Raw genomic sequence first — 25,297 nt, forward strand, 5'->3', positions numbered from 1 at the left:
AGTACGAAAATAACGTCTACCCAATGAGTATCCCGCCTAATCTCGAAGAAGTAGAGATGAAAGGTCGACTTCGACAATTACTAGTGGTCCAATAATGTTATCTCAATAATATAGCAAATCAGTGGTTTTTATAAATATGATTGTAATTCAATGGAATGAAACAAATAAGAAATTCTTTCTTTTATAGAGAATTTCCAAATTTTCTTTTTCATCGTTTAGACAAATATTCTCAAACCGGGAAGAGGCAATAACAACTTTAATAAGTTTCAAGGCAAGCAATACAAGCATGCGTAAATCATACCGAGGTCGTATGGCCCGATCCAATAATATTTAAACTGTGCATTGCCAGAGGGTCGAATGGCGCGAACCATAGATGCATCTATTTAATCTACCGAGGCATTCGGCCAGTTCCAAAATTTAACACGCACAGACAGTCAACCAAGGAGTCAACATAGAACAATTATCCAAAGAAAGCCAATTCTCTTTTAACAATTTAATAAAATGAAGTTTAATCTTTTTTTAGAAATTTATTTACTAATTTGACGTGATTTAAGCAATTCAAACTGTCAACGAGTTTACAAATATTCCAAGTATAACATGCTTTTGGGTCCTAGATTATCCGGACTTACACATAATAGTAGCTACGCACGGACTCTCGTCACCTCGTGCGTACGTAGCCCTTATAAATAGGAGCACATAACCAATTATTTCACATATGGGGATAATTCCCTCTTACAAGGTTAGAAAGGAGACTCACCTCGCTCCGAAGATCCATAATCGGCATTTCACGCCCTTCTGAAAACCCGAATCGATGCTAAATGCTCCAAAGCTAGCCAATAATTATGCAAATCCATTAATATATGCTCAATTACTCATTACAATCTAATTTATAACAATTCCTAACCCCGATCCAAAAGTTGACAAAAACGCCCTCGGGCCCACGTGCCCGGATTCCAAATTTTTTTGAAGGATAAGTTTACCCATAACCTCACGAACTCAAATATATAATTACTCTAAATTTCATACCCAAAATCGTGGTCATATTCCAAGAATATCAATTTTCTATGTTTTTCCTCAAACCCCAAGTTTCTACCAATTTCATGCTCAAATTCGTACATAACCAATGTATTTAACTCAAGATAGGTGGGGATAGCTTACCTTATTGTTAAGAATCTCCCAAGCCAAGAAAATATGAGAGAAAATGGCCAAATCCCGATTTTTAAAACATTCACTGCCTCCAGCCATTTCCGCACATGCAGTCACTTGGCCGCTTCTGCGGCTCCGCAGGTGCGGTTGCAATACCGCTTCTGCGGTCCTCCTCCTCCTGCCCCAGCCAGCTTCTGCGCCGCACCGACCGTATTTGCGATCTCTCGGGTGCGGGATTTCCTTCGCACCTGCGGCCTCTGAACCCTTCATTCTAACCGCTTCTGCGATACGGAGACCGCTCCTACGGCTCCGCACCTGCAGCCCTAGCCTCGCAGGTGCAGTTACACCAGCAACCAGCAACTTCAGCCTTCTCCAAAATTCTATTTTCGATCCTTTAACCACCTGGAATCCACCCGAAGCTCCCGGGACCCCAACCAATCATACCAACCAGTCCTAAAACACATTACGGACTTGCTCGAGGCCTCAAATCATATCAAACAATGTTAAAATCATGAATCGACCTCCAATCCAAGATTTATGAACTTTAGAATCTCAAACTTCTACTTTCGATGTTTAAACCTATCAAATCACGTCCGATTGACTTTAAATTTTGCGCTCAAGTCATATTCGACATTACCGACCTACTCCCACTTTCGGAATGAGATTCCGACCCCGATATCAAAAAGTCCACTCAAGCTTCTCAAAAACCTTCAAATTTCTATCTTTAGCCAAATGACTCCAAAATGACCTACGGAGCTCCGAATTCACTTTCGATCGCGCTCCCAACTCCAGAATCACTATACGGAGCTACTCCCAGACTCGGAACCCCAAACGGACATCGATAACGCTGAAATGCACTTCAACCCAAACTTATGAAATTCCTTCCAAATGTTAACTTCCACAATAGGTGACAAAACATTTCTGGGTCTTCCAAAACCCAGTCCGGACATACGCCCAAGTCCGAAATCATCATACGAACCTGCTGGGACCTTCGAATCCTGATTCCGAGGTTGTTTACTCAAAAATCCACCCTTAGTCAATTCTTTCAACTTAAAGCTTCCGAAATAAGAATTCCCTTTCCAAATCAACTCTAAACTTCCCGGAATTCAATTCCGACCGTGCGCACAAGTCATAATACCTGAAGTGAAGCTGCTCTTGGCCTCAAACTGCTGAACGACGTGCTAGAGCTCAAAACGACCGGTCGGGTCGTTACAGAGCCTTTACGTGGCATGCCGTCTATGAATGAAAGATAAATCTCGACATTTCAGTGAAGTAATCTTTATTGTACTTTAATTAAGTCTTTGATTAAAATTTCTTATTTTGTACTCAATGGTTTGCCATCATCAAAAAGGGGGAGATTGTTAGCTCCAAGGTTTCACATATTAATTTTGATGATAACAAACCAAAATAATTATTAATCAAAGAACATTTACTTATCGTAATCTTATTCTTGTACAGGAAAAAAAATGCTGGTAAAAATCCAAACAAATATGGGAAAGAAAATATCTTGTGAAGAATTTATCAAGGGAGATTATTTTCAGAGATTTAATCTAGAAGGAATAATGTATGAAAGTGAAATTTCAAATATTTAATGGCTTACTACAATATCAGAAGAAGAATCTATGGAAATTATGGATGGAAAGCTTTTCAACACCTTGAAAGGAAAGTTGCTAAAATTATGGAGAAGATCTATTATTTTTTAGAAGGAAGATACTATATGGAAAAGATACTACAAGGACAAGGAAGAATATATTTTCTATGGAAAGAAAATATATTATGAATTTATTATAATTTATATTATGGAAAGATATTATTTTCCAAGATTAAGAAAGGAATATTCAATATAATGGGAGAATAATATATTTTCTATGGAAATAAAATATATTATGGGTATAGTACAATCTATTTTATGGAAAGAGATTATTTTTCAAGACCTACTAAAGGAACATTGGAGAATTATGGAAGAATGCTTCCTAAAGTTTTGGACAAGATACTACGTATGGAATATTCTTACTACAATATTATAGTAAGAAATTATATCTCCAAGAGCAAAGAAGAGAATCACAGAGGATGGAAAGAAGGGTTATAGAATATAAAAACTATTGCACAAGGAAGTGAAGGTAGTAGTGGATCGTGACTTTGCTAATTAAGGAAGTACAATGGAGCAGCAATCAAGAGGCATTTATGGTATTTCAAAGAGTGCAAAAGATCCTTAATTAAAATGGTCCATTTCAAAAGGAAAGTTTACATTGGCAAGAGATATCCAATCAACGTTCTAGAGATCTGAAAGAAGTTATTACCCTAAGATTCATGGAAGCAATCATCTAACAGCTACAAGGAAGATTGGAAGAATTTTCAAAATTCCCTTGGATTAACCAATTGCCAGAACAAGTTGAAAAGGGTATAAATATACGAGCTCCATGAAGGAAGAAAACACGCAGCCTTCTATACAAATTGTTTATCCAACTACAAGTTCTTTATTCTACTCTTAACAAGCATTGTAATTCACTTTAGTAGATTTACTGTGTACATAAAAGAGAGAAGAGAGACATAAAAATATTGGAGAGGCAGTGTGTCCAAGAGGTTGTGTCATTGTTCGTTTCTTTGGTGAGCGCGTGAAAACCAAAGAGTCATTATTGGTGAGCGAGTGAAAACAAACCCTGTCAGTGTTGGTGGTGATCGCTGAAAATCACAAAGGTTGTACTCAATTCAATTTACAAAGAGCTCTAAAAGACAACACTCTTGCAACCCAAGAGGACTGGATTAGGATACCACATTGGTTCCGAACCAGTATAAAATTTCTGGTGTCATTTACTTTATCGCTCTCGTATCATATTCTGTTCCTTTATTGTTTATTGTGATTAAAACTTGTTTAAATCGAAAGGACTAATAGTTCTGTGCAGGCTGTCTCCGCATAAGTCGACTAGACCTGAAGAGTAGTCGACTAGAAATTTAAAAAGGCTACAATTTAACTCCCTCTTGTACTTTCACTAACATTATGTTTTCTCTAGCCATGGTCCTAGCCGGAAACCGTTGCAAACTAACAACTATACCTAAAAGAAAAGAGCAAATCAACAACCTAATCATATATTGCAAGACTTCTGTAAGAGAAAGCCCACGTAGAGGTGAATACTTTTCACAAGCTAGAAGGGAAAAATTCGGGAGAAATTCAAAAATAGCCAGATTTACATGCAGTCATTGAAAAATAGCTACAATTTCAAAAGTAATCAAAATTTAGCCACTTTTCATGTAAAAATAAATCTGAATGAAAACACTGTTCAAAATCTGAAAAATATTTCAGTATATTATACTGGAGTTCCAGTATATTATACTGGTCCAGCATAATATACTGGAGTTCCAGTATATTATACCGGTCTGGCGTAGTATGCTGGAAGTTCATACACAGGTGCTCCAATCTCCAGTATATTATGCTGGAACTTTTCGCGTGTTAGAGTTTCAGCATAATATGCTGGAAGTTCATACACAGGTGCACCAATCTCCAGTATATTATGCTGGAATTTTTCGTGTTGCAGCAAAATAGTGTCTATGTTTCAATGATTTTACAAACGCTGGCTATTTTTCAATTACCAGTCTAAAAACTGGCTAGTCCATACTATTTTTACGAAAAATCTGCACCTATATAATATGGGGCATTTGCATCTATACCCGCTTTTTGTGTCACATTTTAACTTGTGCCCTCTTTGCAAAAACAATTGCAAGCGTACCCGCTTTTCCGCATAATTTCAGCATACGGGGCTGAAGTAGCAAAGGCAATCACGCAAAACTTCAGCATTCTAGTAGTCGGGCTTGAAGTTCAGCTCTAGAGCTGAAGTTTTTGTTTTGTAACTACTTTAGAGCTGAAGTTTTTATTTTGTAACTAGCGAACTTCAGCTTTAGAGCTGAAGTTTTTGTTTGTAACTGGCGAACTTCAGCTCTAGAGCTGAAGTTTTTGTTTTGTTTTGTTTTTGTAACTGGCAAACTTCAGCTCTAGAGCTGAATTTTTTGTTTTGTAACTGTCGAACTTCAGCTCTAGAGCTGAAGCTTTTATTAGTAACTGGCGAATTTCAGCTCTAGAGCTGAAGTTTTTGTTTGTAACTGGCGAACTTCAGCTCTAGAACTAATGTTTTTAAAACCCTTGAGTATATACTGCTGAAGTTTCTATTTTTGGGGGAGGAAGATTGACCTTTCAAATTCCATCTTCTAAGTATGGAGATGGCTTCATTGATTTATTATGGATCGAAACGTCGAGGAACGCACTATGGTTCTGCTTGACCATAACATCTCGACAATGGAGACGGTGTCAAGGGGATTCAGAGAAATGCAAAAATATATTTGAGATTTGAACTAATGACGTAAAAAAATATTTTGAACCACATCAACCACATAACAAAAAGGTTTTCTTACATTACAATTATTTTAATTATGTATAGTAAGATGACTTCTGAGGAATTGAGTGAAGCCACAGAAGGAGAGATATTGTTACATCAATGTTAAGTTCCAGAGAGATATGGAGATCACTGGGAGAAGGAGGAAGAGAAAGAGAGCTGAAATTGTTTAAAAAGTGGGTACAAGTTAAAAGTTTAAAAAAAAATGGATATAGGTTAAATGGGGGCGACCAAATAGGGCGCCCCGTGCAATTTTTACATATAATATGGGTTAGCCCATTTTCAATTTGTCCATGGATCATCCAACCTATTTTTTATCCGCATGAAATATGGACAAATTGGGTGTACCCATTTTTGTTTCACCCGTTTTCAACTCGCTCAAATCCGATCCAATTCGCCCATTTGCCATAACTAATCACGGGTTTTTTTCCCTATTCAAAACCTATCATAGGTGTCGGTGATTCATGCCTTTGTAACCAAGAAGAATGATGATAGGCGAGAGCAACTTTTCCAATTTGGCACATGCAAGGGTCCCAATTTCTCTTTCATTCCCATTCAAACATTTTGTCGGTGAATACTATATCATTTAATTAACCATCCAATTAATATTTCAATAATAACATCCCATATGGGCACTCTCACTTTAAGGAAGAGATCACATTGGTCTTATCATAATAAAATGCTCTTAGTCTTTTTTTATAGGCACATCAATAATAGTGAAGGCACCCTAAAAAGGAACAGTAAAAATATGGTCCTCTTCTTCACTCAAAGCTGGGATGAACTAATTTATTATTCTTTATTCTCTTCAAATTATTTGGTAACTTGTTTTTTGGTCATCCGTTAGACTAAAATTTGACTGAAATTGGTCAATGATTTACTCATCTTCCCGTTGCACGATTCAGAATTTCAGATATCACGAAACTATCAATAAAAATATTGTACGCTCGTTGACTTTAGATTTAAAAGGCTAAGTATGAATTTAAAAAGGAAGGGCTTAAAATAGGACGAAAACACATTAAGGTAATGGGGTGATGTTAAAAAAGGAAAAAGTGCGGTAAATAGTAAATGAAATTATTAAACAATAATAAGAGTAAAATGGAAAAGAAAAATAATATAACAATACCACTACTCCAAGTTAATTTTTATGTAAAATAAGTCGTTCACTGTTACGTAATAATAAATTTAATTAATAATATACAATAATAAATAATAGTAAATACAAATATTATAAAATTGTTTAACTACTACTATATATTTAATACAAAAACAAAATTCAAACAACTAGTAAGTTGTATAGGATGAAATCGGTTCACATTAAGTACTCAAATGATACAGTGACACATGGAACTGGCGGACAGACGAAAGACGAAGCGAATAGAAGCCAAGATCGAGGACAACAACTTCAGTTGACATCGAGTAGACCCCGAAGGGAACATTATCAACGAGCACAAATAAATATTTGCTACCAGATGAAATTAAGTGAAGAACATTCATTAGCATTAAATACACATCCGTTACAGAGAATTTTGACATTCATAGTCTGCTGTTGCATATTCATCAATGACCCTCATTATTGTCATTTAAAAGGGGCTTGATCCTATGACCTTGTTCCCTAAGTTTAGCTATAAATAGCGATTTCAACCGTCATTGTAACACACAAAATTTTTGATAAACTTATGCTACACATTATTCCAAGCTAAATAATACTTTATTTTCTATCTTACGACTTTCTTATTGCTGCCTTGGAAAGTCTTGCTCCCGGAACCAAGTTGTTTGCTATTTTATCTCGATTTCTATACTAAGTCTTGCATTCTATAAACCATGCTATAAATTCAACTGTACCGTTTTACGGATAAACAGTTTGGCACCCACCGTGGGCTTAGATAGTTGCGTAATTGAGTTGATCCTTGTATCTATTAATAATCTATTTGATTCTTTGTTTCTTAGCAAAAATTGTAATAGATGGCAGATAACGATGTCAACATCGCACACAATGTTGAGGCACAGGAAAATCCTCCTCACCATGAGGATTCGATCAGCGACACCCGCAACAAGGAGGACATAGCCATGCTGGTTCATGGCGCGCAGTATCCCCGATATATACGGGAGGCGACTCCTGATGACGCTGAAGACGAGAACGTTGCAGAAACCATGAGGATCCTGAAGGAACAACAACAAGCTATCACGAGTCATCTCTCACGGTAAGACCAAGCCATGGCAGAGTTAAGGCAAGCATTGTCAGATGCTTCCAACAACGCAAATGGAAGAGGTCCAGTTCCTCCCGGTGCACCCACAAATCTAACAACGCAAAAGGTTGATAACAACACTCCGAGGGGTGAGGTCGACATCGACGGGGATGGGGGGATCGACAACGGATCTTGTAACAATAATAGTAATGATCCTTTCAAAATCGAGTTCATGTGATTTATGAGAGAAATAAATGGCCGAATGGACCAAATTCTGGGCGCACTACCAGTGCTAAAGGGCCCAGTCTCAAAGAAATACACCAGTTGTCGTTCAAAACCAAGCGCATCACCAGAGTTGATTCCAAAGTTGTTCAAAATCCTAGATGTACCAAAATATAATGGGACCTCGTATCCTCAGGAGCACATAACCACCTATATAATGGTGGTGAAAGGAAATGACTTGGCTCCACAGAAGATTGAGTCGGTCTTGCTGTTGAAGCTCAGAGAAAGCCTCACGAAGGGGGGCCTGACATGACACTCACTTTTACTCGAACATTCAACAGATTCCTTTGAGATGCTCGTAGACTTATTCATCAAGGCCCATATTAGGGCCAGGAAGATCCAGACCCAAAAAGCAGACATATTTAGAATTACACAATGAGAGTCCGAATTGTTGCGTAAGTTCATGACCAGATTTCAGAAAGAAAGGATGATGCTACTGGTCGTGCCGAATGAATGGTCAACTGAGGCTTTTACTAAGGGGTTGAACCCGAGGAGCTCCAACACCTCTTGAAAACTGAAAAAAAGCCTGCTCGAGTTCTAGGCGACTACATGGGCAGATGTCCATAATCGTTACGAGTCAAAGATAAGAATAGAAGATGATCAGCTCGGGTTCTAGTATCGACCAAGGTTCGGGATCGAGAAAAGAACAAGGATAAATCGAAGGCTGAGTTCAATGCAGATCGACGACCTTCTAAGGGCCGATTTTTGCCCTACAAAAGGGACGATGGATGCAACAGAGGGTTCCAGTCGGTAGACAGGTACGCTCCCAATAGAAGAATTGACCATGGCCGGAATAATATGTCATTACAAGACAAGAGGTATCGGGTTCCTGGGACTCCACATATCCCAGGTTGTCCGAATAAAATTTCAATGTCAGCATAATGAGCTGGTATCGGTGATGAGGAACACCAAGGAAGCACAGTTCCCTAGGTCGATGAAAAATGATCCCAGACAGAGGGATCCAAATCTATGGCCCGAGTATCATAGGACTAACAACTATCAGACTGGGGACTACCTACATCTACGAGAGGAGGTGGTGACATTGATGAAAAAAGGCCATCTTAGAGAGATCTTAAGTGGCTGGGCTAAAAACAACTACGGCCGCAACCGAGGACAACATAGAGCCCTCGAAGATAGGAGAAGACCCTTCTTGATTAACGATGATTTTCATAGGAACGAGATTAATGGTATAACTTTTTCGGCAGCAAAAAAGACAAAGGTATTAGTGACTCATAGCAAGAGACTCCGGGAAGTCGCCGAGGATGATATCATCTTCAGAGAGGAGGACACTGATGAACTTCTACTATCGCACAATGATGCCTTGGTAATTTCTCTTAATGCTTTAGATTTTAAAATTAAACGTATTTTGGTAGACCTAGGAAGTTCAACCAATATCATTCAATAGAGAGTGTTGGAGCAAGCCAAGCTAACTAGAAGCATCATTCCAGTAACAAAGCTCCTTGCGGGGTTCAACTTAACAAGCGTGACAACCCAATGGGAGATCTTGCTGACCACGAATGCCAAGGGGCTCATGAAGACTACCCTATTTGAAGTAGTATATAGCGACATAGGCTACAACATAATTCTTGGAAGACCATGGCTACACGAAATGAAGATCGTGCCATAAATATACCACCAACTTCTGAAATTCCCAACTCTATAGGGAATCAAACAAATAAGAGGAGATCAATCGACGGCAAGGGAGATGAATGCGATCTCGGTTTCCGGCAGTAAAGGGAAGGAACACGTGGCATAGCAATATAAGAACCGGTGCCTGCTAGCAAATCAAACGAAGATGACAAAAGGGAGGAGTCATCGGAATCCTACCAGGTACCGAGGTATTTTCAGGTACCAGAAAAAATGGATGCGGTCAAATGCACGACGGAAGAACTCGAACAAGTGCCTTTGTTCGAAAAGTTCCTAGAGAGGATGTTCCACTTGGGGACATGACTGAACCCCGAGTTCAGGTCAGGATTTATAGAATTTCTTGAAACTAAAGTTGATTGTTTTGCATGGTTGCACGCGGATATGACAGGTATCCCGCTAGAGGTGGCCATGCATAAGCTAAGCCTGGACCCCAACATCCCGCCGATAAGGCAAAAGAAGCACCCAATTGTCGAGGTCAGAAATAGGTTTGTCAAATAAGGGGTAACTCAATTGCTCGATATCGGTTAAATCCGGGAGGTAAAGTATCCCAACTGAATAGCTACATAGTAATAGTTTCGAAAAAGAACAATAAATTTTACATGTGCATAGATTATAAGGATTTGAATAAGCCATACCCGAAAGACTCGTTCCCATTGCCAAACATTGATCAAATGATTAATGCAACGATCGGGCACGAGTTGATGAGTTTCCTCGATGCCTATTCTAGGTACAACCAAATCAAAATTATCCCGGAGGATCAGGAAAAAACTTTGTTCATAACGAATTTTGGCACATTTTGCTATAATGTGATGCCTTTGGGGCTTAAGAACGCCAAAGCCACTTATTAGAAGTTCGTGAACAAAATGTTCGAAAAGCAAATAGGTAAAACACTGGAAGTTTACATAGATGATATGATGGTTAAATATTTTAACGCACGTGACTATCTAAAGTACCTCCAGCAAATCTTTGACATCCTAAGGAGGCATAATATGAAACTTAACCCTAAAAAGTGTGAGTTTGGAGTCAGCTCCGGCAGAATTTTGGCTTTCCTGGTGTCATAAAGGGCGATCAAAGTCAATCCCAACAAAATTAAAGCCATCGAGGACATTCCAGACCAACTGACAAACTTTAAAGGAGTCTAAAGGCTAACGGAAGACTAGCCGCTCTAAGTAGGTTCATCACCTCTTCTTACTTTTGAAGAAGAAGAACAATTTCGAATGGACCCTAGAATGCCAACAGGCTCTGAAAGACCTGAAGCAGTATCTATCAAGCCCTTTGTTACTATCAAAATAGGTGGAAGGCGAGCAGTTGCAAATATACTTAGCGGTCTCAAAGGTAGTGATAAGTACCGTTCTAGTCCGGGAAGACGAAGGTACGCAACTCCTATCTATTATGTTAGCATAATTTTATCGGCGACGAAAACTCATTATACGCACCTTGAAAAATTAGCCTTAGCTCTCGTAGTCGGTGCTCGAAAGCTTAGGCCTTATTTTTTCAATGCCACCCGATAGTCGTGGTGACAACTTTTCCACTACGGAATATACTTCACAAACCTGAGTTGTCAGGTCGATTGGCCAAATGGGCAATTGAAATTAGTGAATTCGATATCGAATATAAACCTAGGACTACGATCAAATCACAAGTTTTGGCCGACTTCGTGGCCGATTTCAGTCGCAGGCTACTGCTCATGGCCATAAAGGAAGTGGTGATGGCATCAGAAATGACATAAGGAGTTTGGACCTTGTTCACAAACGGAGCTTCCAACGTGAAAGGGTCCAGGCTTGGGGTAGTCTTAATCATGCCCTCGGGATAAGTCCTGAGGCAGGCTATAAAAATTATTCCCTTGACTATCAATAAAGCCGAGTATGAGGCTTTGATTGCAGGACTTGAACTGGCCCAAAGACTAGACTCTGAGGTCATTGAAATCAAATGCGATTTCTAATTGGTGGTTAATCAAGCATATGGAATCTTCGACACCAAGGAGGGAAGCATGCAACAATATGTGGTGAAAGTTCAAACTATACTTGCACGATTCAGGGAATGGCTGATTACTCACATCCCAAGAGAAGAAAACGCAAAAGCAAATGAATTGGCCAATCTAGGCTCATCCACGAAAATGAAAGGTTCGGATTCCAATACAATCGTACAACTTATGCACTCGGTACTAGATGTGGATGGTTACTATAAAGTAAATACAACTAACTTGGTCTAGGATTGGAGAAATGAAATCATTGACTACCTTGGGCATGGCAAGCTGCCTGAAGACGCGAAAGCATCCCGGTCACTCCGCACCAAAGTAGCTTGTTATAGCTTCTGGGGAGGATAGTTGTACAGAAGGTCATTCTAAGGCCTGTTGGCCCGGTATTTAGGAGCCTCTAAGGCTAATTACGTCATGAGACAGGTTCACGAAAGAATCTATGAAAATCATGTAGGTGCAGACTCGTTAGTGTTAAAATTAGTTGGACAGGATACTACAGGCCCCAAATGGAACAAGACTCCAAGGAATTCGTTCAAAAATGAGATAAAGGTCAGCACCATGCGCCGTTAGTGCACCAACCGACAGAGCTACTACACTCAACATTATCCCCATGGTCATTCATGAATTGGGGGATGGACATAGTCGGTCCGCTGCCACCGGCTCCTGATAAGGTAAGTTTTATTTTATTTTAACTGATTACTTCTCTAAGTGGGTTGAAACAGGTCCTTACTAGAAAATCGGCGAGCGCAAAGTGGTCGATTTCTTGTAGGAGAACATAAGTTTCTAGTTTGGAATATCGAAGGAGATTGATCATGACAACGGGCCATAGTTCATAGGCGCAAAGGTCACAAAATTCCTTGAAGACTAGAAAATCAAAAGAATCACATCTTGACCATACCATCTAAGCACAAATGGCCAAGCGGAATCGACAAATAAGGTGATTATTCAAAACCTCAAAAAGAGATTAGAAGCAACCAAAGGCAAGAGGCCCGAAGAATTACCGGGAGTGTTGTGGGCATACCAAACAACGACCAAGTCAAGCACAGGAGATACACCTTTCTCTCTCGTATACAGAGCAGAAACTCTGATCCCGATGGAAGTAGGAGAACCTACCTTGAGGTACTTCCGGGCAGACCAAGAAATAAACAATGAAGCATTGCTAGTCAAATTGGAGTTGCTTGACGAATGCAAGGACTTGGCGCACATAAGAATGATGGCCCAGAAACAAAGAATGGAAAGATACTAAATCGAAGAGCAAATCTCCATTATTTCAAAGTGGGAGACTTGGTTTTAAGAAAAGTGACTCAAAACACTCGAGAGCTCAACGCAAGGAAAATGGGTCCAACGTGGGAAGGCCCTTACCAGGTTTCAGCTGTCACCGGAAAAGGATTATATGAACTGGAAAACCAAGACAGAGTAAAATTTCCAAGCAACTGAAATGTGACCCACCTCAAAAGGTATTATTGCTGATGAGCACTGGAAAGCATACTATGAAGGAAATGTCATCAACAACAAGGAAATTTCCAGTTTTTGTCTCAGTTGGGTTTTTCTGGCAAGGTTTTTAACAAAGCAGCAATGGAAAGCATATTATGAAGGAAATGTCATCAGCAGAAATAAGACCTTTAAATGAAAAGGCATAAAAATGAGAAGCCACTACGGGATGGTTAAATAGTCTTTGGCTCGATAGGAAAGTTCCTAACGGGAAACGAAGCTTGCTACCGGACCAAAGATTATCCAACCATTCACTAGTGGAATCCTCAAAGGTCAAGACTTCCAGTGTTCTAATTCGCATTCTTCGCATTCAAACACTTGGGGTGGGGGTGGGGGGGGGAAATGATATGAGAATATGACAACCCAATTTCCACATAAACCAGGACTATGAAGTCCAGTAACAAATATGCCTCATCGGGATCGGGGACTGCACAACTAGCCCCGTAAAAACTAGTTGTACAAATTAGCCACAAGTAATGGCAATTTCTTTTTCAGCAAAACTAATGCTTTTGTACTTTTGAAGATATAAGGAAGAAAATAAAGTCCTTTTATTTTTATCTTGTTTCTTGTTTAAACGATTAACTGATTTTATCTTTTGAAAGTTAATCAAGTACTGCAAATGCTAGTGCCGAAATGAACAGGAGACGACCTCTTCCTCTTCAAGAGAACCATAAACATAAGAGGGTCCTCTCTTATGAAACCCTCATAGTAAAGGGTTGGTTCCGGAAAAGTTTATGCCCGGAACCCAAATGCTATCGGAGAAAAATGCACCTGAAGCCTTGCATAATTTGACGCAAAAAAGTAAACTTTGCATAATGCTTAAACAAAAAGAACTTTTATTTATCAAATGTGCCAAGCAGCACAAGTACAAAAATACGAAAAAAACAACAAAGAAAAAGAAAGCAAAAAACGAAGCTATATCGTCCCCTGAACTCGGGGGAAGATAAGCATCTGCGCCCCAGGAGAAGTAGGCGGATCTGTCGCCGGCTTGGGATCTTGGTCTTTACCATTATTCTCTTCAAATTCCTCCTCGATTCTCGAGAACTCAGAACCGGAACCGGAAGATTCACTTGCATCAGGCTGAGCTGGGAGGCATCTTCGAGCCGTTGAATCCAGCTTTTGGGCCTTAGCGATTTCACTGTCAATATCAATGATGCCCGCTTTAGTCTCTTCCAAGTTTTTTCTCCTCATGCTATACATAAAATACATTTTTTCAATAATAAAGGAATCCGCTCGAGGCTGAAGTTCTAATTTAAGCCTCTCAACCTCGACCGAAAGGTCATCCCGCTTGGATCTCGCGGCTCTAAGGCTAGGATCAAGATCACGGATAGTGGTTATGTGAACCTTATTATGTTCCATGATCCTCTTATACCTATCCTCCATCTAGGCACGCTTTTCCTCGACAGCAATAACCTCTGCAATCTTGGAATTCAAGGCTGCCTCCAAATTACTTACTAGCTTAGTGGAGGCAGCCTCGCGCTCAACAGCAACAAGCACAACATTTTGGACCTCAGACCATTTAGCCTTGGCTTCTTGAAACTGTACATTTAACAGAGAGGTTTCTTGGATAAGGGCCATCACTTCCTGCTCACTCTGTTGTAGCCGAGCCTCTAACTCACCAGCTTCAGCAGCTTGTGCTTCCAGCACCGAGATGCGAGCAACAATTTGGTCCCTCTTGGCCAACAACTGATCCCGCTCGGACTTCAGCTTTTCTTTATTGAGGATCAACTTTTGGAGGCCCTCAGAAGCAATGAGGTTGGCATGTGAAACAAAAACCTAATTAGAAACTTTGCCATAAAAAATCGAGAAGAAAAAAAAACAGACTTTGAATTTACGTGTATGAGTCCAGGACTCAAGGAAAGATGGAGTTGTAGCCGGGATGGTATCCCTGGTGGCAACAACGACAAACTGCTCCATCCATCCACGGTCATTGTCGTCATTCATGCTGGTGAGCAAAGCATGGTGGCCACGTTTGCTGAAATTTATTACTCTCCTACGGAAAATCTTGGGGGAGAAGAGATTAATCTTGAGAGCCAAGATGAGCTCCTCCTTTGTCTCCTGGCACAGCCGCCATAGACAGGCCATAGTTCGCCATACAGAAGGGCCCACCTGTGCCAGGCAAACCTTGTATTTGTGGCACAACTCCAAAATCATGGGGTCAATTCCCCCGCTCAAAGAAAACACACCCAGAGTAAATGGGTATGTATAAACGTACATGAAGCGCTTTTTAGAGAAGGTTACTCACTGCACCATGGCATCACAATCCTCTGTCACAACAGGAATACTAGAAGGATGGATGGAAGAAGGGTATATGCCAACAACCCAAGTGCGAGAACCTGAAGAAGGAAACTTTTATTCAAAGCCTTGGTTGTGTTGAGTTTTTTGTGGATGATGGTACTCACCGTAGGGGGGGTCAACATCAACGTTTATTTCTTTATCTTTGTTCTCCTTCGGACCCCCACCGAAAAGAAAATCGGAGTTCTCGAAATAGTTAGTGGAAGAAGCCATGATTAGAAGAAGGTGATAAGAGTTCTTTGAAGAAAAAGACTAAAGAAGGGTGAAAGCAGGAAAGAGATGAATGCAAAGAAGTTGAGAGAGTTGTAAAACTGTTAAGTGTAAAAGAAGAAGAATGAGGCGTATAAGTAAAGGAATATGCGGCTAAAATCGTGGCCATGATTACCTCGAGAACTGGCGAAATATTGCTAAATGATGGAGTAACATGTGTTTGGGGTATTAAATGCGAATAGACGTGCGTCTAATCAAGCGTCAGAAAAATTCCCGCCAAAAAAGGAATCTTCACCAACTTCTCGGTGACACAAAGATGTGCCATCTGAAAGCAGGGGGACTATCTGTATAGGGTAAAATCGGTTCACATTAATTACTCGAATGATAGAGTGACACGTGGAACCGGGGACAGACGAAAGACAAAGCGACTGAAAGCCAAGACCAATGACAACAACTTCGGTTAGCATTGAGTAGACCCCGAAGGGAACATTATCAACGGGGACAAACTAATATTTGCCACTAGATAAAATTCAATGAACAATATTCATCAGCATTAAATACACATCCGTTACAGAGAATTTTGGCATTCATAGCTTGACATTGTATATTCATTAATGGCCCTCATTATTATCATTTAAGATGGGCTTGATCCTAGGACCTTGTTCCCTAGGTTTAGCGATAAATAGTGACTTCAACAACCATTGTAAGACACGAAATTTCTGAGAAACTTATACTACACATTATTCCAAGCTAAATAATACTTTATTTTGTGTCTTACAATATTCTTATCGCTGCCTTCGGAAGTCCTGCTCCCGAAACCAAGTTGTATGCTATTTTATCTCGATTTCTACGCTAGGTCTTGCAATTTATTTAATTTATTTTGTCATTTTAGGATCAAATCGATTCGTTTTTCTATAAACTACGCTATAAATTCAACTATACTATTTTACGAGTAAACATAAGTATTTTGAGTTATTGTTCTTAAATAACACGGAGTATAGTCCTCACTATTTGGATAGTTCAAAACTTAGACAAAATGTGGAAGATCTGAATATGCAAAAGATGGGGGAACATTCTCTATTGTCCGGAAAGAGTTAATTTGCACAAGTGAACAACTTGGTCGTTTTCTTTTTCTTTATAAAAATATATGAGACTATTTACTTTTCGTTTTATTTTATGTAGCACTCACTATATATGATATTTTGTTATATTTAAAAATAATTTAATTTTAAAGTTTTTATTTTAATAATATGATTTACAGCAACCAAAAACTCATATCGTATTTATTATCACTAAGTTTTGAAAGATTTTTCTTTTTTATATAAACTCCAATGCAATAAAAACTTTGGGATATAAATTGAAATAATGAGAGTATAACATGAATAAATTGACAAGAAACAGTTAGCTGCAGTTGTTTTTTAGGTTACCTCTTATCGTAAAATTCTTTTACAATCAATCTTGTTTAACAACCTTTCCCTTTGGCGCTGGCTTATCATGTCATGGTAATCCTAGGCTGTCGGTCATGAGTAACAACATCACACTCTTCTCTTCCTTAAATTATCATATTATAATATTGCATACGCGTGAATGCAACCCATCTTCATATCCGTTTGCAATGCCTTTATAAATCTCAAAACAAAATCAAGATTCTTAATTCCCCCAACCCAAGATCTGATCTTTCCACCCTTTTAACAAGAAAATGAGCTTCAAAAACTAATTTGCTTTGGCCAAGATTGAAGTTCCTATATACCCCCATCTTAAAAGGTACAGTTTTTCCTTCTTTCTGTTCCCATAATAATGTGAATCTGTCCTCTTTTATGTACCCTTTTCCCTTCATTTTCCTCTTTTTGGGTAAAAGGGTTAGCTTTTATTTCTGTTGGTTAGTAGAATGCTCTAACTTTTGTTCTGTTCGATACTATTTGATTGGTTTTTGGTTTGCTACTTCGAGATGGGATTGATCTTGCAATATGACATTTTTGTTATGTTGTTAAGGGATTTTGTAGTTTTGATATTCTATCCTGTTTTAGGATTATTATCGACTAGAAATGTGGTTTTCTTGGAATATTTTTTTTGTTGGGAGTTTGACAGAGTAATTACAGATTTACCAGACACGGACATGAAAACATATTTTTACTATTTTCATGAGGTCTATAGACGAACCTAGGTTCTAGAGTCGCTGGGTTCAGAATGAATTTGATCTTATCATAAGTATACATCTTAAATTTGTATGTAACATATCTAATTATAGTTTGAGCTGAAAGCAATGGGTTCAGTTGAACCCATAGAACGTGCCTAGAGGCTAGATCTGCCTCTGTGTATATGTGGAGTGCTTAGGTATTGAAAACTCAGACATAGAAAGCTTTTGAGTTTCTTTTGGAATTGAGCTAGGCCAAAATTCAGGTTATTGTAATTTTTTTTTGGAATTCACTGTGATGTTTCCGAATGAATACTTTCATGAGTTCTCATGAGTATTTGAGTGTTCACCTAGTATTTCATTAGATGTGCTTGATAAAAAACAATTGCAGCCTTTTCCCCTTAGTTTTATTTAAAAAAAGGCTAGAAATATCTAAGGGATGTATGATGTGTTGTGTAGGTAAATTTTGTCCATACCTGCATTTAAATGACAGACTTTTGATGCTTGTTTCTGTTGTGGTTTTACCATTCTCTGTTCTCGAACCTAGTTTATCAGACATTTTAGGCTACTATATTTGATATTTCAATTATTTTTTCTCAAAATGTCCAGGGACGGAAAAGATCAAATATTATGGCTGGGGGAAGTAGCTCTTTTGGTGGCAGGAAATCATCCGATTGCTGTTCAAAAGTCAATGTTGTGACTTCTCTTGGGATTTCTTTAGTTGGGATATGGATGCTGATGTCATTATTTAGTATACCTCTTGTAAACTCAGAGATATCTTCAACGTTGAAAGTTACCGAGAAACTATCGGAGCAGTATACAGGCATTTCTGGCGATTTTACAGTCAATGCAAAGAGAGAAGAAGATGCAACATTCCAGGGAGAGAAGGGGTTTAGAAGGGGAAGGTCTATGGAGGAGTTTTCAGATGAAAAGGGGCTGGATAGTTACCAAAATGAGGAAAGGGAAGGAGAAAACTCTAATTTAAGTAATGGAGAAGAAAATCAGGAGGATTCTGGATCCAGTGATGAATCACAGTCTAGCAGCGAGAGTTCAAATCTAGAGAGCGAGGAAGTAGATTCGAGAGAGACAGGCTCAACTTCTACCAGTGGCGAGTCAGATAATGGAGGTGAAGACTCAAATCCAGATGGTGCCGAGACAACAGCAGAGGATGAGAACATTGTCTTAAAGTCAAAAAAGGGAGAGGAAGAGAATGAGATTTTCCCAGCTGGTGATCAATCAGAGATTTTAAAAGAAACTACTACACAAAATGGGCCATGGTCAACTCAGGCTGCTGAGTCTGAAAAGGAGAATGAGTCACAGGATTCACCCAAGTGGAAGGCATGTAAAACTGATGCTGGACCAGATTATATTCCTTGCCTGGATAATGTGCAAGCTATAAGAAAGCTCCCAAGTACCTCGCACTATGAACATCGTGAAAGGCACTGTCCTATTGAAGCTTCGACTTGCCTTGTTCCTTTACCTTCAGGATACAAGCAGCCAATTGGATGGCCTAGGAGCAGGGAGCAGGTATATCTTGTTTCCGCTTATATATCCATTTGCTTCTAATTAATAATTTTGATAAGCCAAGTAACTTGCTTTTGATGGTTGAACAGATATGGTACTCTAATGTTCCTCATGGAAAGCTAGCCAAGGTCAAGGGGCACCAAAACTGGGTCAAAGTTACTGGAGAGTACCTTACTTTCCCTGGTGGAGGTACTCAGTTTAAGCAAGGAGCTCTTCATTACATTGATTTCCTCCAGAAGGCAAGTTTTGCTTAAGTTTCTGTGCTACTGCATGCTATCTATAATTATTGATTCGTAATCGTGATGTTAATTTTTCACTCCATGAATCACGAATTGGTTAGTTTGGGCTTTCTTTGAAGATTAATACCAATTTGAAGATTAACGATAAGACAGTTTGATTTTACATTGATTTCCACAGACTGGTAACCCAATTAAGTATTCTTTGATCTTTCATGGGTACTAGTTAGGTGCCGTTAGTTGGTGTTCCATATGATTCAAGTTGACTTGAACAGTGCTTTCAAGATTTTGATTTGTTCCTACATATTAGACCTGAGAAAATAAGCTTCTGGAGACTCTACAGAAACTTGGAGCGGCCTCCTTTCACTAATGTGTTTTCTATATCAATGATCAGTCAATTGGCTGAAATTCATCACCACAGATTTCATGCTAAAGATTTATGTACCTCTTCCTATTTTATGCTTTTTTGCTGATATGGGTTGCAATGCAGTCCTTGCCTCAAATTTCATGGGGCAAACAAACACGTGTTATTTTGGATGTTGGGTGTGGAGTGGCCAGCTTTGGAGGATACCTCTTTGAAAGAGATGTACTAGCCATGTCACTTGCCCCCAAGGATGAGCATGAAGCCCAAGTACAATTTGCACTTGAACGGGGCATCCCTGCTATATCAGCTGTTATGGGAACTAAAAGACTGCCATTCCCCAGTAAAGTATTTGATGCTGTCCATTGTGCACGTTGTAGAGTTCCGTGGCATATTGAAGGTGAATCTCTCTCTCTCTCTCTCTCTTTACAAGTTTTGCTTGATTTTGGAACGTCAGCCGATGGTAAACGTCCTAGTTTATTGCAGGTGGCAAACTTCTCCTAGAATTGAATCGTGTCTTACGGCCCGGTGGTCACTTCCTTTGGTCTGCTACACCAGTATATCGGAAGGATGAAGAAAGTGTTGGAATATGGGAAGGTGATTGTGGCTCGACTTAGTTGCCGTTTCTCATTTGCAAAAAACGTCATAGACTAATGTCTCTCTCTCTGATTGATTGTCTTGCAGCTATGTCTGAACTAACTAAGTCAATGTGCTGGGAACTAGTGGAAATTAATGAAGATAAGCTAAATGAAGTAGGTGTAGCTATATTCAGAAAACCAACTTCAAATGATTGCTACCAGGGTAGAACACAAAATGACCCACCTATGTGTGAAGAAGCTGATGATCCAGATGCAGCCTGGTACTTTTCTTTTTTTCACTCAAGCATGGGCTTTATAGTGCTGTATAAAAATCGTAAATCCAAATAGTCTACATGGAGACACAAGTTTATAAGGCTATAGAAAATATGCTATTAGGAAAGAATGGAAATTTACTTTTCTACATTATATAAGGCATCAACCAAAAGTAATATTTAAGGACTTGCTAAGACCTCATTATTTGCATGGTTTTGATTTTAAATTACTTACTAAGACCTCATTGTCGTGTAAAGCGATTTAAACTAGAATGTCACACCAGATAACTTATCCATTTTACGCTGAAATAATACAATGACCAAAAATTAGGAATTTTTCATAATTCAATGTTCTTGAGGAAGCTTGTTTGCTATTTCTAGAGAAGATCCTGTGTTCCTTCGTTATCGAACTCAATTCTTCCCCTTGAGTTGAGAAGGCAGCAAGAAATTTTTATGTCCGCTTAGCCACTAAATGACATAGTATGTTATTTGGCTGTATAAAGATTCAAAATCAAGAAGGCTTACATTGTATTGTAATCATAGTGCTTATGGTTTGACTGGTCTGACTTTAAACCTATCAGTATGGTTTCAACTTTCTGCTTTGATTTGAAAAAGAGAAAGGGGAAATAGCACCATATACAATTATATTTGTTGGGAGGTTCGGAAACAACCTCTCTACCTTCACAAGGTAGGGGTAAGGTCTGCGTACATACTACCCTCCTCAGACCCACATGTGGGATTACACTGGGTTTTTTGTTGTTATTGTTGTTGTCATCTCTTCTATTACAGATAAAACTACATTTATTCATCTCCTGAACACTCGACCTGAAAACAAATCCTAACTCGTTATTTTCTCAATTCAGGAATATAACACTTGAGGCATGTATGCACAAAGCACCACCAGATGCATCTGAACGTGGTTCAAGGTGGCCGTCAAAATGGCCATTGAGGTCAGAGAAGCTTCCTTATTGGTTGACAAGTTCTCAAGTTGGAGTCTATGGAAAAGCAGCCCCAGCAGACTTTGCTGCAGACTATGATCATTGGAAGCATGTTGTGTCAAAATCGTATTTAAATGGTCTTGGCATTAACTGGTCTTCAGTAAGGAATGTCATGGATATGAAAGCTGTTTATGGAGGGTAAGTTTTTATCAGTCGCTATTTTCCTCATTATCTCTTAGCTACTCATTTCTTTTGTGATCTCCGCTTTTCTTTGAAGATTAAAGGAATAAAGTTCACAAAGAAGCTTTGGCAAAATTTAGAGTGATTTGGTGATGATAGCTAGATGAAGTTTCCATCGATGAGGCTTTTGAAATAACACATCTAACTCAAAACTCAATTAATCCCCCCCACCCCACCCCCCACCCCCGGCGCCGCGTGTGTGTGTGTGTGTGTGTGTGTGTTTTCAAAGAAAAATGTCTAAAACGACTTATAATCTTTCGGAATCAATATGAGCTTAGTTATGAACAGAATACAATAGAAGTAAATGATCCATATATACAACTTAATCAATGTTACATTTGCATAAAATCCTAAAATTGTTAGGGGTCCTTTTATTCTCATTAGACTCTTATATCCATGTAGGGATAGTGTGAGATTTAGATAACCTCTCTAGTCTCTAGACAGAACCCCTAATTTTTTTTTGGTCTTAAAAGAAGAATATTTTCGTATTGGAAAGGGATGAACTTGAATAGAGTGGAATGGATACAGAAGGATTCATATAGCCGACCCAACTAATTTAGAGTTGATTGGCTGATTCGAGTCAATGTTAGGTGCATGTATTACCAGCATTTACAGTGAGTCCACTTTTTTCATGCTCTTGATAAATATCTTATCTTTGATAATACAGATTTGCTGCAGCACTGAAAGACTTGAAAGTCTGGGTTATGAATGTAGTTCCAGTTGACTCGCCCGACACACTTCCAATTATATATGAACGCGGCTTCTTTGGCATTTACCATGACTGGTGTGAATCCTTCAGCACGTATCCCAGATCTTACGATCTTCTTCACGCCGATCATCTTTTCTCCGATATTAAGAAAAGGTTAATCTTACTGCACCCGTGCTGTTACCTTGCTAGCGACAAATTTTCGCTTAGATATGTTAACGTGTGATATTCTGTTGCCAACAGGTGCAAGATAGTACCAGTATTTGCAGAAGTGGACAGGATTCTGAGGCCAGAAGGAAAGTTGATTGTGCGGGACAATGCTGAAACTATACTTGAAATAGAGAATATGGCTAGGTCTGCAAAATGGAAAGTGAAGATGTCTTACTCAAAGGATGGTGAAGGATTGCTATTTGTTCAAAAATCATTTTGGCGTCCAAAACAAGAACAGATAATCAAGTCAGCCATTGCATAGGCACAGAAGATAAATTTCCAAAATTGGATAACCCATGATGCTTTTGGTATAGTTTAGCTCACTACCACTAAATTATTAGAGAATATCATTCCAATATAGTGAGTATTCAAAGAAAAATCATTCCGATATAGTGATCAATACTGTATGCTTGATTTATTGTTTTATCCACTCAGGTCAGTTACCGGTCTCTAGCGTTCCTTATATTTATAAATGGAATGAAGAAAGATGAGAAGAATATTACATGATTTTCAATTCATTTTTGTTGTAATAATGTGATGTGAAGGGGAGCCTTGACATAACTGGTAAAATTGTTGCCATGTGATCAAAAGGTCACGAGTTCAAGCCGTGAAAACAGCTTCTTGTAGAAATGTAGGGTAAGACTGCGTACAATAGACCCTTGTGGTCTGGCCTTTCCTGGGCCCCGCGCGTAGCGGAAGCTTAGTGCACCGGGTTGGGCTGCCCTTTTGTTGTAATAATGTGATGTATAAGTAATGCTCTATTTTATAAAAAGAAAGTTAAATTAGGCTAAAAAAAAGAACATGACCGATATTTCTGAGGGGTGGCAAGAGATTGTAAAGCTTTGAAGCCAAGCAAGCAGCTGTTAAAAAGGATTTGAAACTATAACAGCAGAAGTGTTAATACTAAATCAGGATGCAACGGTTGCACTATCATCAGATAATTATAATTCCCTATAATTTTGATCCTATTTATTTGCAGATATCAAAATTACAATGTAAAGGAATGTGCCCTTCTACTTCTTGTTTGAACATCTGCATTCATCTATCCCAGAATTTAATACAAACATCAGTTTTCATACATTTGTTGGAAAAATCAATTTGTTAAATATCACCAGAGACCAGTATTTGATGGTTCATTGGACAATGCTCCAAGCAAAAGGGCATTGTCAATAAGCAATGAAACCATTCAAATAGAACTAAAAATAAGAAAACATGTAATAATACCTTTTCTCCGCCTTAGTATCAACTTAATATCTATTTATTTTTCAACATGCTTTATGTGATTATTATTTCATTTATCCTATAGAGAAGTTTAATTTTCAGTACAAAAGAGACGTGTTAATAAGTTAAAATGACGGTAGACTTTGGGATTGATGAAAAAATTGGTCTCAAACTTCATATTTTGATCTTGTTGTTTCTTATTGTTCTAGTTACTCTTTTGGCTGCCTGTTTCTGAGGATTATCATAACATATATTTTAATATGGAAGAGATAATGAATTATAAATCATTATGCCTAAAATGTTTTACTTGATAGGAAAATGTTTATCTAATTTAGTCATTTTTCAGTAATTCATTTATCTATATTCTCATTGCTTAAACTTCTTCCCTCTTCCTGAAGACTAGAGCTCTGAAAAAGATAACGATAATGTTACTGGCATTGTCAGTATATCAGAGCCCTAAAATGCCGTGATATTTCTGTTTTACTGATTTTTGAACTGTGATCAGGAGAGGAACAAAATATCAGAACCAAGATAGAAATCTCCCAACAAAGAAACTTACTTAAGAGAGCGTAGAATAATTCGATCAGCAGAAAAATTCAAACTCAAGTCAATGTCGAATGCAAGAAACAAAAATTAATTTGCGGTTAATACTAAAAAAGTTGTATCGAACTTCGAATTATAAGATTTTTGGTGTGGACTTTATTATAACATAAAAGAGTGGGAGAACAAAAAAGGTGTAGGCGCCGCAATTATTATTTTCTTAATTAATATCTCATTTGATGATCCATTATAGTAGATGAGCCTAGACCACCATTCTGCCTTTAAATTTTGGCCCACCACTTGAGAAATGGTGCAAATTTCCACCTCCTTCCAACTCACTGTCTCGGAAAAAGCCTCACAATTATTTAACTCCATCCTACCCGCCCCCTTAATTTCTTCCACATTTTACTCAACTTCTATCTTGAGGCAACAGAACCTCTTCCTTAGCTTGTGTAGACAACAAATAACAATGTTTTTTCATTTCAACTAGTATGGGTTTATGCGAGAGAAGAATGTGTGGATTAGTACAATTAATTATTTGTTAGCGAGTATAAATTGTTGAATTTCTTTACGTTTTTAAAGGGTGAAATGGCGGCAAATGATAATTCAAAATTACTTTAGTTTGCATCCTCACTCTTGCATTTTTTGAATTCCTTTATCAGAATTCCTGGTTCAGCTGCTGTACTTGAGACGATAACTTCATGTTTCTTGCTCTAA

The 25,297-nt window shown here is 38.5% G+C and overlaps 2 protein-coding genes across 2 annotated transcripts; both read left to right on the top strand.

Annotated features, from left to right (window-relative positions):
* Positions 1-8,897: 8,897 nt before the first annotated feature.
* On the top strand, positions 8,898-9,404 carry LOC104228863 (uncharacterized). Its single transcript, XM_009781409.2, has one exon. It carries the CDS (start codon positions 8,898-8,900, stop codon positions 9,402-9,404), a length of 507 nt encoding a protein of 168 aa, XP_009779711.2.
* A 7,738-nt stretch (positions 9,405-17,142) lies between these two features.
* On the top strand, positions 17,143-23,337 carry LOC104228862 (probable methyltransferase PMT26). Its single transcript, XM_009781408.2, has 9 exons — positions 17,143-17,384; positions 18,364-19,281; positions 19,368-19,517; positions 20,005-20,275; positions 20,362-20,472; positions 20,560-20,734; positions 21,589-21,861; positions 22,571-22,765; positions 22,853-23,337. Exons 2-9 carry the CDS (start codon positions 18,385-18,387, stop codon positions 23,079-23,081), a joined length of 2,301 nt encoding a protein of 766 aa, XP_009779710.1. The 5' UTR covers positions 17,143-17,384; positions 18,364-18,384; the 3' UTR covers positions 23,082-23,337.
* The last annotated feature ends 1,960 nt before the right edge of the window (positions 23,338-25,297 follow it).

Source organism: Nicotiana sylvestris, chromosome 4 (genome assembly GCF_000393655.2).
Source record: "Nicotiana sylvestris chromosome 4, ASM39365v2, whole genome shotgun sequence".
Taxonomy (NCBI): domain Eukaryota; kingdom Viridiplantae; phylum Streptophyta; class Magnoliopsida; order Solanales; family Solanaceae; genus Nicotiana; species Nicotiana sylvestris.